The 13,935-nt window shown below is 42.7% G+C and overlaps 1 protein-coding gene across 1 annotated transcript; it reads right to left on the minus strand.

Annotated features, from left to right (window-relative positions):
• Nucleotides 1-55: 55 nt before the first annotated feature.
• Nucleotides 56-13,575, minus strand: LOC138615616 (calcium uniporter protein, mitochondrial-like). Its single transcript, XM_069689366.1, has 8 exons — nucleotides 13,206-13,575; nucleotides 3,841-3,910; nucleotides 3,559-3,726; nucleotides 1,961-2,065; nucleotides 1,641-1,801; nucleotides 1,285-1,488; nucleotides 620-736; nucleotides 56-349 (listed from the first exon to the last, which is right to left on the minus strand). The coding sequence occupies exons 1-8, from the start codon at nucleotides 13,311-13,313 to the stop codon at nucleotides 272-274; spliced, it is 1,011 nt and encodes a 336-aa protein (XP_069545467.1). The 5' UTR covers nucleotides 13,314-13,575; the 3' UTR covers nucleotides 56-271.
• Nucleotides 13,576-13,935: the final 360 nt, after the last annotated feature.

The following is a 13,935-nucleotide window of genomic DNA, read 5'->3' on the forward strand; positions in this document are numbered from 1 at the left end:
CAAACAACAATTGAGATTTCCATAAGAAGACATCAGACAGACAAGGGATTCAAACTAAGTTCGGGAAATGCATTTTATTTCAATATTTATATATATGTATATATATAGCTCTCATGGATACAATTGGCATTATTATCAAGATTGCAAATAAAATGATACAATGATATGGATTCCTGATTAAAAAAAAAAAAAAAATGCCATCAAAATAAAGTGAAAAAATGTTTTTGCTTTATTTAAGTATGGGTGACAATAAGTCATAGTTTGGCTTCATTTATGGCTTTGGCTGAATCTGTTCAAGCGGTAGTTGGAGTTGAGTCGGATATTTCAGGCGTCTCAGGTCCTCTTCCACCTGACAAACAGAAATCAGTCACATCACTGACGATTTATTAAAAGAGACTTCGAGACAGCAGCGGCTCATACTTCTTACAGGTTTTGTGAATTACATTTCTTGTTTTGCCGATATATAAAGTACAGCGGTCATCTCAACCAGCTAAACTGTAGAACATGAAGGTCCTTTCTATATTTGTGGAAGCCCAAAACATGTATGCAAGAAGGATTGTGACTCCTCGACATTCTAACTGAGGAGTCACCGAAGGCAGAACAAATCAAATGGTCCTACCTGAACCAGTTCATCCTTCAGTTCATTGTATTTTTTCACGTTGAATTTATTCTTGCTGGCGCCCTTATGAAAGTACCGCAGGAACTGTCTGTCTTTAGCATCTGGGTACACATAATCCTGTGGGAGAAAATAAAACGGTGTCACTATAACAACAAAAAACCCGACAAATATTGATATTGTACAACGAAGCTTCAGGTGTAACCAAATGTAGGAAATTAGACATTTTGGGAAATAAGCTTATTTGCTTTCTTGACAAGATTTTGATGACAAGACTGATGCAAGTCTAATTTCTGTCTGTTAAATATGAAACAGTTGGCAATAACTTAGCAGACTAGAAGATGTGGAAAACAGCAAGCTTGAATGTGTCCAAAGGTTCAAAAAACAGATAAATGTAACGCTCATTAAACAACATTTGAATTTTTTTTTTTTTTAATGTTTTAGGGGGACTGCCTGTACCAACTTACTTCTTGGGAGTGTCGATCTCAAAGTGAGAGATTTATCACATATGGACAAGGCCATGCTAGCGCTTTGTCTGTTTCCAGACCTACGCCAGCCTAGGCAAAATAGCATATTTCCCAAAATGTTGAATTATTCCTTTAAAATCAAGTCATTAATGCCCACAAGAAGACCAAAACTGAAGTGAGTGACATGTGTCCGAGTCTTGCCTGTTTGGTCAGGACATAGTAGGCGAAAGCTCCCATGCTGGTCGCGTAGGTGATGAAGTAAGTGACGGGCTCCATGACGTCCCATGAATAGACCCACCAGGTGAGCCAGGCCAGAGCGCCGCCCTGCACAGACAACAGGGCCATGCCGGTCCACACAGCCCTGGAAGCGTGGAAGCCTGCCGTACGGGAGAGCTGTGCCTTCATCTGTCAGGCGATACAACAAGAAGGACTGGGTTATCAAGTCTCAAACTTTGGTCCAACAAAACCAATCTTTCTCCTTCAGACAGACTGTCAGTCAGGTGTAACAAGGCAGAAAGAGGTTTAAAGGCATACAGATGTTGAGACACGTCTACCACCTTCTCCAGAGGTGACAGCTCCTGGTTGAGGTTGTCCAGTTTCTCCAGCAGCTGCCTCTCTTTCAGCAGGTGGTGTTCAGGCAGGTGGAGCGCTGTGTGCAGCAGGTGCACGACGTGTTGCATGTCCTCCAGTCCCTTGGCGTGCTCACTGGATGTGCACACTGCGACAAAGGGCACAGCAAGAAGGATAAGGATGACGAAAGTGAACTTAAACAGGAGAGGAGTCCTACCTGGAGAGGTGTTAACCACCACTTATCTGCAGTAAAACTACGAGGTGGACAAATGAGAATTATTTATGACGGGAGGTAAATGTGCTGTACCCTTTTCAGGAGCGCAAACATTATAAACTGCATCATTGAGGACGAGCTGGAAATCCTTGTCCAGCAGAGCGTCTATCAGCGTCGTGCCGGCAACACGTTCTCCATCTGTCAGAGGAAGGCTTAAAGTTATATGAATGCAAATAAAGTACGAAATTTAATCTTCACCGCCCCGACAAAACGCTTTGCTGACAGAGTGACCAAATAAATCCAATAAAACCAGAATAGAAAAAGACAGTACATAAAAAAAATATAAGGAAATAGCCTGCATACACCACAGACAGAAATGGCCTGAAACTGGAGCAAATTACAGTAAATTACTCAGAACTTTATTACTTGACACGTGGGGAAATAAGTAAGACTCTTCTGTTATGTCTCCACGGAAATCTGTTATCATGCTTCCCGTTTTCTTCAGACAAAACGGCGTGTTTTTCCAGTTACTTACTTCATGTTACTTACAATACGCACTGTAGGAATGTTGCAATGGGGACCAACGATAAAAGCTCAAAAGGCCTCCAAAAAGGTTTTAAATGAAACAAAACACAAAAGTTATTCTCTCAGGTGACATGCCGCCAGCCGCTGACACTCAAGTTAGAGCAGCGGTCTGCCAATTTAGCCTTCAACTTTTATAACATTGTTGGGTGAATCATTTTTTTTTTTAAACTGTCTGGTACAGCAGAGCTAGAAGTAGTTTTTTTATTCCATAAATTTGTCCACCTTGTCAAAGCTTGGCGCTCACATTACCCACAATGCAATTCTGACCAACATTTTGGTCAGAGATTCAGGTGCGTCAACCAGTAAAGGCCAATGTAGCCTCAAGCTGCTACAGAGGTCTGTAACCTCATCTGTTGGTAACACCCACCGCTGATTTCTTCAAACTCGTTGTCTTCAGACCCAATAAACACCGTTTCAGGTGACAACACTTGAGGCAATTTATCAGGGACTTTTTCTTGTTTAAATATACAGCAGTATTTCCCGAGATCTGTAGGCATGTGTAAAATCCATGGAATTTCCCCCTAAGGCCATAACCTGAGTTAAGAGGTCATAAAGTAAACATCGCTTCATTTTAAAAGGAGTGAATTTGTAATTCAAATGGGCCATGCTACTGGCAATGCAAGTTCATTTCCAAAAACTACTCCAAGTTTAAAAAGCAGAGTGACGTCACGTCGAGACGATTACTCAGCTCGCTGACTTTTTTATTTTTTTTTTAAAGGTTCATGCTCGGGCATTCAGGGCGGATGCCTTCTAGCTACAGTGTTGAAATGAGTAAATGGTTTGTGCATCTTTTACGTTACATTACATTTAGCTGACGCTTTTATCCAAAGCGACTTACAATAAGTGCATTTCAACCATGAGGGTACAAAAACCCAGAACAACAAGAATCAAGAAAATACAATTTCTTCAAGAAAGCCAAACTACAAAGTGCTATCAGTAAGTGCCATTTTAAGTGCTACTAAAGTTCTACTGTTCAAGGTAAACTTGCCAAACGACTCCGTGCTGCTGCAAAGCTCTTTAACAAACAACCTGCCGAACCAGACTGACTGCACCTGAAGCATGTCGTCGACATGGCGTCGCATACCTAACAAAATGCTTTGTCGTACCTTTGGAGAGAACAGAAGCGATGACTCCTGGGTCCTCTCTGTGCAGATCGGCTATCAGGTCCCCCACGCTCATCAGCATGGGCCGCAGGAAGAACAGACACTTCTCGTTTCTGGATGGCAACGGGACCTCCAGGACCAAACGTCCGTGTTTGTACTTCAGAGAAACATCTGCAACACAGTGTATTTAAGCCGAAAGGAGCGACTCCACAGTCACACATCGTGGGCAGACACGTGGCATACAGCGACGCATATTATCATGTGAATGTAGTAGCAGTATATTACCAAGGGAGGGGGCAAGTGTAGTAAAGAAAAGGGCTTGATAATTTCCAAGTAGAGGCTGTCTGTGTTGAACCTAGAAGAGAGCGAGAAAGAGAAAGAGAAAGGTCACACAGATAGCTCCTTATGTTCTCACAAACACCCTTCCCTTGGCAAAGTGTCAAGTCAGCAGATGTTGGAGAGTAAACAGATTAAAACTATCCTGAAACAAAGCATCGGAAAAAAAAGATACACATTTTGAAACAGTCAGCCAAAAAGCCCCTTCAATTGTGCTTCCCGAGCATTATTCATTATTTTAGCCAGCAGGAGGACTTCCAGGACATGTATTTGACATTCCTTTGGTCTAGGCCTTCCAGGTTAAAAGCTCAATTACTTCATGTGTCTACTAAATGTTTACTCTATTACAAGGCAGCTATGTTCGTATTAATTTGCAAATACATATTTTTTATTGTGGGCGGTCGGGTTATATTAATAAAACCAGACAAAACCAACACAAATGTAGTAAAATGTGGTCATAATAACAGCTTGATGTGTTCAGATTGAAAATAGTGCTTCATGATATAATTTCTTCCAATTTTAACATTAAAACCATGACGCACTATTTTTTTTGTTTCCACTGCAGCGTTTCTTATTCAGCTAAAAGACAGGAATCCCACTTGAATACATCTTGATCCAACTGACAGCTAGGGACATGGCAGAGACTCTCTCCCATCCCTTTGTCTTCCACCTGGGAGTTTGTTCAATCAATATTGCATTAAAGAGGAACAAAGGAGCCGTCCATTTTCATGGGAGGAAAGAGCCGACAAGCCTTGAAGCACAGGTGGGCAAATGTGCCGTCCGTCACACTCCACTGGTTAGGAGCTTTAACAGGAAAGACAACATTCGCGTACAGCAATAAGTAGCTACAGACTTTTATCTGAACCATGACGACAGTTATCCAGTGACTTGGACCAGGAGGTAACAATTAAGGAAACATTACAACAGGCATATACAGCTGAAGGTCACAAACACATTGGGACTACAAGGACCTGTGAGATTGCTTTATACAACGTCACTTATACGTGCCAACAAGAGCCAAACAAAATAATCCCAATTAGACATATTCGAGTTGCTCAGCTTGCATAATATCTCCAGATGTTGCTGTACAGCTACAAGCTGTTACTCAGCTTTACCGCTCATGCATCAGCACACCAGCTCTCCACGCACCGAGGGGAAAAGGATTTTTAAGTTTAGATTCTATCAAGATCAGTGAAACGTGTCTCCCAAATGGAGTAATCGCTGGTACAGCAATACACTACCATGCTGTCCTCGAGAGCTGAAAGAATGTAGTTACGCAACAACTACTCAAGAGTTAATATCAGATATCAAACACTATACACACATTATATGCCAGCGGTACTGCCGCAGCGATAGTGTTTCATTAATTAAACTAAGTGGTACAGGGAAGGAATGCCATCACATACAGTAGGTGCTTGGAAATAAAAAGCATATATTACATCACCCTCACTGGCAACTCGTTCATAACAGAAGCAGTTTAACAGGAGAGCGACAGCTGCACTCTGGCAACTGGGGCCCTGCTGATGTGAAAGGAGCAGAGCTGGAGCTAAGCATGAAGGGCGAGGCCAGGTTGTTTGTCTTTATACTGAAGGCGTGTGTGTGTGTGTGTGTGTGTGTGTGTGTGTGTGTGTGTGTGTGTGTGTGTGTGTGTGTGTGTGTGTGTGTGTGTGTGTGTGTGTGTGTGTGTGTGTGTGTGTGTGTGTGTGTGTGTGTGTGTGCGCATTTAGGATCACTAACCAGAGTCAATTCAACAGCTGACTGTGCCTCCGGGCAGTTTATACACCTCGTACATACGTTACCGATCCCATTATAAATCAACACAATGTCGCGACTGTGACACAGCTTGAGAGCTCTGTGATGAACACTGGTCCATTTCCAAAGCCATGCTTTTGGTCTTATTACCGTCTACACTGTAACACACTGTTTTAGAAATACTGACCCTCTTTGGTTGTTGCAAATGCCCTTATGGAGAAGTACAATAACATTAAAGGACAATTTGGCAATACAAAATGACATATTTATATCAAACCCAATATCAATGTGTTTTAGTGAATGCTTATGTGCCTGATGAGCCCTGAAATTGATCTTGGAGTTCGAAAGTGAAAAATGAGACTACATCTCATTTTCTTAAAAGAAACATTTCAAAGAGATTATTAAAAAAGCTGCAGGCATTTCTCAACGCTGACTCAGAAAGTACAGCTGAGCTGAATGTCATTAGTTTTGGGATATTAGGTCATAAACTAAACCTGGTGCAAGAACAAATTTATTTCAATTCTTCCTGTAGGAAACATGAATGTTTGGGCTAAAGTATGTCGTTGAACAGACATTCAATAGTTGTCCAGATACTTTACTCAAAATTTAATTTTTTTTTTTGGAAATTTCATAATGGTGCTAAAAGTCACTTCATCCTCTGGGAACAATGAAAGTAGATTCTACATTTCAAGTTCACCCATTTCATATTTATTGAAATATGTAAGTCATGACTCAAGTGGTGGACCAACCAAAGGGGCCACTGCTAGTGTGGCTACAAATAACATAGTAAGTGGGTAAAACAAAGGGCAAAATATTGGTAACACTATAGGTACACTGCATAAAAAGGGATACAGAAATTAAGCCATTGCATAAGTGCAGTACCACTGAAAGCCACTAGGGGCTGGCTACAACATCCTCTGGCTTCACTCGTCACCCATTCTGTTATGAAATACAAAGTCAATACATGTCTTACTTAATTCATTCTGGTGTCATGAGCTAAATTCACACCGGATCAGTGAAAAGGTGGTCCTTCTGAAAATAATCCCACAATTAATAACATATTACGCATCAAAGAGAGGTTTTGGGGCATTCATGGTTTGACTGACATGCCTGAGGTGCAGTGAGGTTGCTGGTATTTTCAGTTAGACCAAACCCTCACTTCTTCCCAGCTCGTCCATATATGGTCACTTCAGTCTCCAAAATATTATGACAGCAATGACTAAAATGCCAACGGGTTGCATGACATTGGATTGCCACTTGTTTAACAATCAGTTCAGATAAAATCTAGAAAGAAATTATTTCCCAGTTTGTGTTGTATGCAGCGTGGGAGATTTTGAAGGAGAAAAGCTGATGTTAGTCATACTGACACCATTACACGGCTCAACATTTTTGTGAATTCCTGTATATAATTTTTCCACATGCTGAATAGTTGTTTTACCAAATAAGACGTGTGGTAAACAAAGATCACGAGGCTTGAAACCAAGTGGCAGAAAGGTCAACTGCAGGAGGTCTCTCCTTTTCTGGAGGAGTACGAACAAAAGTGGAAAGCTCTCAGCGTTACTCAAACCTAGTTTCCTGGGATTGTTCCAATGCAAACAGACAGACACACCCACAGATCAGGTAACGCGCACCAAAGGGATGAAACATCGTGCAGGTTAAAGACTGCACCGCCTGGACATGCCCATACACGAGAAACACACAATCCCACCCATCTCGCGCCATCAGACGTCCATTCAGCCTGCAGAAAGGGTTACTCCATATTATTTGTTGTTGCCTTCTCAGCTGGAAAATTGTCTGCTTATCAAAACAAAACACACTTCCCCACTGCACACACAATCAATATTTTGAGTACGGGGCACTGGCTGTCCACCCGTTGTCCTTCACACATTTTAAAAGTCAATTTGGATCCGCAGGGACCAACGCTGCACATCTGCCCCTCATCATCAAATCGTTTCCTCCAACTGTTGTTTCACAGGACACTCAACTGAAGGTATATTTACCCCTCGAGCTGTGCGTTTCTTATTTATGCCACGCAAAGAGGGAAACAGATGAGAAAGACAAGACAGGGAGTGAAAACTTAGAAATATGAAGGCAAACTGCGATCTCGTTTCTCAGGCAGAGCACGGTTTCCTGCTCGAGCTATGATCAGTCTCATCATGGTGACAAGCAGCCGAGTTTTCCCTGCAGTCTTCAAGCACGTCTCGTGAATTTATTCTTATGAATCCTGTCACAGCTGAGCTACAGGCTGTTGCACCAAACCTCCTAAAGGAATCCACTCCCATTCTCACCACAAAATGGAGACCACAGAGCAAAAGATAAAGGGGCTTTTCCATTTCCACCTGCGACCATAAGAGGACGACTTACAGTATCTGACCGACGTGACTTGATGCAGCAGAAAAAATGGGTGCGATATCAAGGTTAAAGGCTTGGCTGAAAAACAACAGCAGCCAGGGACAGAAATTGAATTACTCCCCGTTGTCATTATGATTTAGGACAGCCAGCACTCTACCATGAAAATGATTTGCATAGAACCATTTATCTTCCCTTATCCAGTTAATGGCCCGGTTCAGTTGGGAGTACAAAGAGAGAGTACAGTGGGAACAAGACGACTGCTGGACGAATGGCGGTACCAGCACAAGGTGTGCAAATAAAACCAATACAATATTTGTAAAACAAACCATTTGGATCTATTTTTGGTATATTTTATGAAGTTAAAACAAACATGGATTCTGACAGTTTTCCAAACGCACACTCAATCGTGAGAAGATGAGAATTGTCTGAATGATTTTTACATCTGTGTCTCCACTGCAATCAAATTGGGTGGTGCAGGATAATGAGCAGAGGAAATTTGTTCTTGCAGTAATCTTTGCTTAGCTCAAATTGCCATAAATACTGCATCACTGAGTCGGGGTTCACCAAGCTTAAATCAGCAAAAAGTGCTTTAACCTTCAACCCAGCATACCACAGTGAAGGAGCTGAATACTGAAATGTGTGGGACAAAAAGGATGTTTTTTTTAGGAATTCCTGTGGCGTTTGAAAAAGTCCACAACAGACAGATTTAAAGAAACTAAATTCAAGGGAGCAAAAACAGCCCAAAACACAATTTACCTACACAATGTAAAGTTGCCACAAAAAAACTTTGCCTCTGCTATCGTGGGTGAATTATATTTCCCCTTTGGTGGCACATAGCCAACGCGATGCCTCGTCAAGGTCCAATGGGACCAAAAACCACACTGGATAATGAGTTTATTGGAATCAAAACTCTTCAGCTTGTAGTTACAAGCTGAACTTCCATGAACTAAACATGCCACAGCTTGGCTGCAGTTCCGGCTTTTAGGGGGGGGAAATAAATAAATAAAAACAGCAAGCAGTGATAACGGGCCCTCGCACTCCGGCGCGCCGCCTCCCCGAAGCCGTCTCCCCGACGTGCAGCGCGCGAGGGACCGCATAGCCCCGATTAAAGTTGCTATTTTTGTCTCGTTTCCTGTCTCCAGCAGGGGGCGCTACGACTATGACGGAATATTGCTATCAGGTGTCTTCAGGGTGGGACTGCTATCAAAGACGTAATGTTTGAGGAAGATCGGAATATGCACATAAAAGTTACAGTCAGTTGCAGGTTCATGGCGAGATGCTCAAAATGGCCGCCACGAGACGGTCACACCGATCCACGGAAACAAATTCACGATGCCGAGACACTTTTCGGTACATCTCAGTGTGATACACAAGTCCAACAAATTTGGTGCACGTAGGTGAAACCAGGTGCCGGAGCTGCAGTTTAGGGGGCGCCGGCGAGCCGTTTGGCCACGCCCACTCGCAAAACAGATATCAGATGTATCGTCTCACCACGCCGGATGTATGCGACACGTTTCGTGAGGTTTCAAGCATCCTTTGACCTCAAACATCAACTTCCTGCGTCACGGCGAGACATCAAATTTTGCCTCATCGTCGCGGCGACGCCCATTGACAAAGTCGAACGAATGTCTCAATATATCATCAACTACATGTTCAGGTTATTGTGACCCGACTTTAAGTTCATGTGATCAACCAGCTCCACGTAGAACGTGAAAGTATGAAAAGTGGCCAAATGGCTCGAGAGCGCCCCCTAGCGACTCCACTAGAATGTGAAATGTTTCGCCGGGAGACACGTGTGTATCAACTTTCATGAGTTTTTGAATATGATAAAGCCTCCAAAAAGGCAAATCACTTTTCATAAGAATAATAATAAGGAACGAGAAAAATAATTCCTTGAAAAACAACAGGGCTTTCGCACCATCGGTGCTCGGGCCCTAATAATAACAGTCGCACCACTTTAAAGTAAAGATGTCCGCTGGACTTATGACGCACGACAAAACAAAAGCATCTTCGTGAAATGGTATGTGGCACAATAATTGTTTTATCTCTATCTTCATAATCGTTGGAAGCCAAAATCATGTTTGAAAAGAAATCGGCCACCCCAAGCCACTTTCCCCACAGTGAGAACATGATTGTGCTTCAGGGTCATAGAAACAGACCCAAATAAGAAATGCTCCTAATAGCGCGACATCTCATTTTAGAAATCTTTTGCACATATTCAGTGCAGAGTCTTCCCCTTCTTCACGACGCTTAGCCTCGTCCGCTCAGTACTGAACCTTTCACGACTGGACGCACAGAGATGATCATCTCATCTGGGTGAAATTACAAACAAATACATTTCCCAAAATGTCATACTGCTCCTTGTGACTATTACTGCTAACAAAACAAGTGAACAACAAGCACAAGTGTGCTGCAGGTCAGTCAGGGTTCTCTCAGCACTCCGGCTCTGCTTTGAATTGAAGCTTCCTCGTGTTTACGTGTATAGCATCACAGTATTGACTGGAGAAAAAGAAGAAATGATCTGACAGCACCAACACTTACTGGCATAACAGCCCAACTCCCGATCACTTGTCTGGCGCACAACTGTCAAGTCTGTGCAATCTTTTGCGGTGGATGGTGCAAATATTGGTTCAGCTTACAATCGTATTAAAGAGATGTTACAGAAATATGACGAGAATGTCTTTGCTGCCTACTATAGATGCGATCCGAAAGAACAGCTTGCATCTTTGGCTGCTCTATTAATCTCTTCTCTCACCGCATGGTTACAGTTACAGGGGGTATTGAACCAGGGATTAATGAGGATTTGCAAATTAATCAGCTCTTGAAGTCAAACTTGAAACTTCATTTCCATTTTCCAATCTGCAACCCCTGGAGTGACCACTTCTTACTTCGCTGACTGCCACCTACATCAGTAAAAGTCAGCTCTTCTCACCAACTCACTAGAAACAGTCTCAATCAAAACTGAGGACTGATTTTGTACACCAGAGTATTGTAAACTACTCTCTTCTTACAAGTGTTGTACCTACTCCCCGCCTGTTTACAACCTACAGTGGTGCAGCCACTCCTTAACAAACACGCTCTCTTATGTTTGGGATGTATGGTCACTGGGATTACTCTCCCAGCTTCAACGGACTTTGATAGATTTCTACTTGGAATATCAGATTACCCAGAACAGACTGAGCCTGTTCACTATTCAACCTCAAACCTATCTTTTGAGTATCACCCAGTCTGTAATTTGAAGGAGGCATTCTGGTGGCCAAGAGCTTAAAGATGCTGACCATGTAGTTGCTGCATGCTATTCCCTCTTATTCCCTTTACTTCTGGCTCTCTATATTTTATCCTCTGTCTGCTAAAGGGGAGTAACATCCCTTAAAATAGTTGTTTTGTTTTTGTTTTTTTTAATCCACCGTATGATGCAGACACAGTTATTTCTGGAGTTGTGTATGTCTGCATCACTGACAACTGTGTTGCTGAAGCATAGTGCCTCCGCAGTATCTGCTGGGCTTCAGAGACAGTGAGAGTACGACACAGAGCGATGACCTTTAACCATACTGAGGGTGAAAATAAGACGCGCTCGATACGCACTGAGCATACTGATGAGTGAGAAATACTGATAATGTGTCATTACCTTAGAGGTGTAAATGGAGATTGCTGGACCAGGGGTAGCTTAGGGCCACTTTGCTGACAGAACGCCATTTGAAAAGAGATAAACTGCAGCTTCAATGCTACATAGGATTCAGTCTAAAAATAGAACTCATATTAGTCATGTCTTGCATGGCAGCTTGCCCGCCTGGAAAATAAAAAAATTCTCCTATAGGCTATGCCCGTATTCACTCGGTACAGAGACTATGACTACATTTAGCAATACACTATGTGCTGATCTGTCTGCAGTGTCAGAGATTTGAGTGCCCGGTTGGGAATCTACCAGCCAGCAACTCAGCTGACCACTGCAGCAATGGACAACAAACAATTTTTTTTTTTTAAATGGCACATTTAACAATTCATGAATAAAACTGAGTAAAACCAAACCACAAAAACATTGTGGTGATGCTCTAATGCAATGTAGGGTTTTGCTGTCTGGACCATTTTCCCTCTCACTCTACACTCATTGCTGCATTCAATAACCTGTGCACAAAGTCATTTGCTTTGTACCTTTGGCTATGGGCTTGATATGATGGTCAGTAATGAACGACAGCATATGGGCAGTACTAGGGCTACAAATAACCATTATTTTCCAAATCAATTAATCTTGTTAATTATTTTCTCAGTTAACCAATTGGATGTTTGGCCCTAAAAATGCCAAGTCAACTAACGATTGCCAGAGTCAGAAGTGCTGCCTCAAATGTCTTATTTGGTCCCAACCAACAGTCCACAAGCAGAAGATGCTCAGTTTATTATCATTGAGGACCGAAGGAACCAGAAAATATTCACATTTAAGGAGCTTTCTTTCATTTAAAAATGACTCAAAATGATTAATCAATTATCAAAATAGTCGGGCAATTAATCCTATTGTCAACCAACTAATAGATTAAGCAATTAATCATTACAGTTCTAATATATGCAGGCCAGCATTTGATGATACACGGTGTTGTCACATGATTACTGGGAAATATTGCTTTTTTTTTTTATGCAGCAGGCTGCAGAGTATAGTAATGTCACTGATGCTTCCTGGGTTTAAGTTTAGTCAGTATATTTAGCAGCAACCTCCTCTGTGGAGGAATAAGAACAAGAATACGAGATCATGTAAAGTGAGGATCAGTCACTTTTCAAGACAGGTTGGTTTGAGCAGTCATGTAGACGTGTTAAGATTTCCTAAAACCCCCCGTGGAGCCGGGTGGTAATGCACGTGAATAATTTATAGGTCTCTCTGTGTGTCCTGACTGAACATCGCAATCCAGTCATAAGTAACTTGAAATGAAATCAGACGAAGGATCTTGTCGAAGCACATCTCCGGTATTAAGCTACGTGTGTCATTGTTTACATTTGCTTTCAGACTTTAGAAACTCGGCTTGTTGTTACAGAAAATGAAACATTGGGAAAAAAAAAAAAAAAAAAGTCGTTCCTCGTCTGAAGTGAGCGATTCAAACCGACAACGTGCTCAAAAAAAAAAAAAAAAAAAAGCAGAAAACTCCGGCAGACTTTGAACTGCTGTACGTTAGTTAGTGTGACACACTTACGAAATCCATTCAGTTTGCGGCACTTTATTTTACCTGGTGAAGAAATGTGATCGGACGAGGAGGTCCGACACCGCGGCGGAGAGACGGAAGACTTCCCAAAAGTCTCGCCGTAACTTTGCCGACCGTCCGCGCCGAAGCCATCGTCAGCCGTTGTTCAACCGTTTTCAGCGGTCCTGTTGCGGCATACCGGGACGATATACTTCCACGAAATGCGCCCTTAAAGCCCGGTGAGTCCCGGTTCAAAACGGGCTGCAGGCTGCGTAAATGACAACAGATGACGATGGGGTAGCTGTGGGACCGGAGGGGGAGGAACAAAAACAGCCGGAGCTACATATCGTTTCCTACCGACAACATCCGCGATCCGGGCCAGACTCCGCTTCCTTTATCCGCCCTTTTTTTTTTTTTTTCCTTTTTTTCTCTCGGTGGTCCGTTTTGAATGAGCCATCCAATGTGCGCCTGCCCTGCTTCAAAGGAATGCAAGTTGGCATCGGAAGCACCCACACCCTCCGAGTCATTACTTCGGTTGTTAAAACAACCACCGATGTGTCGCGTTCACGGGACCGGTCTTGGTTTCACGATGCAACTTGTGCATCTGAACAACGTTGAAGTGACGGTCGTTGGCCTTCAACGTGCAGCTCGAGGACCCTCACACGTCATCCAGGACATCCGGGCACTGCGTATGATCTGCCGCCCTGACCTTTGTGACACCGGCGGTGTCTTGTTTAGTTGTAAACCAGGGGTGTCAAACTCACTTTAGTTAAGG

Source organism: Brachyistius frenatus, unplaced genomic scaffold (assembly GCF_029030835.1).
Source record: "Brachyistius frenatus isolate BFR_SWC_R1_liver_20210118 unplaced genomic scaffold, ASM2903083v1 Contig_7, whole genome shotgun sequence".
Taxonomy (NCBI): Eukaryota; Metazoa; Chordata; class Actinopteri; family Embiotocidae; genus Brachyistius; species Brachyistius frenatus.

Excerpts from the sequence above, each read along its gene's own strand:
- LOC138615616 (XM_069689366.1), bottom strand. The coding sequence starts at position 13,313 with ATGGCTTCGGCGCGGACGGTCGGCAAAGTTACGGCGAGACTTTTGGGA. Across the intron at positions 2,066-3,558 it reads CGCTTCTGTTCTCTCCAAAG|ATGGAGAACGTGTTGCCGGC; the intron begins GTACGACAAAGC and ends TTCCTCTGACAG. Across the intron at positions 1,802-1,960 it reads TGTTTGCGCTCCTGAAAAGG|TGTGCACATCCAGTGAGCAC; the intron begins GTACAGCACATT and ends CCTTTGTCGCAG.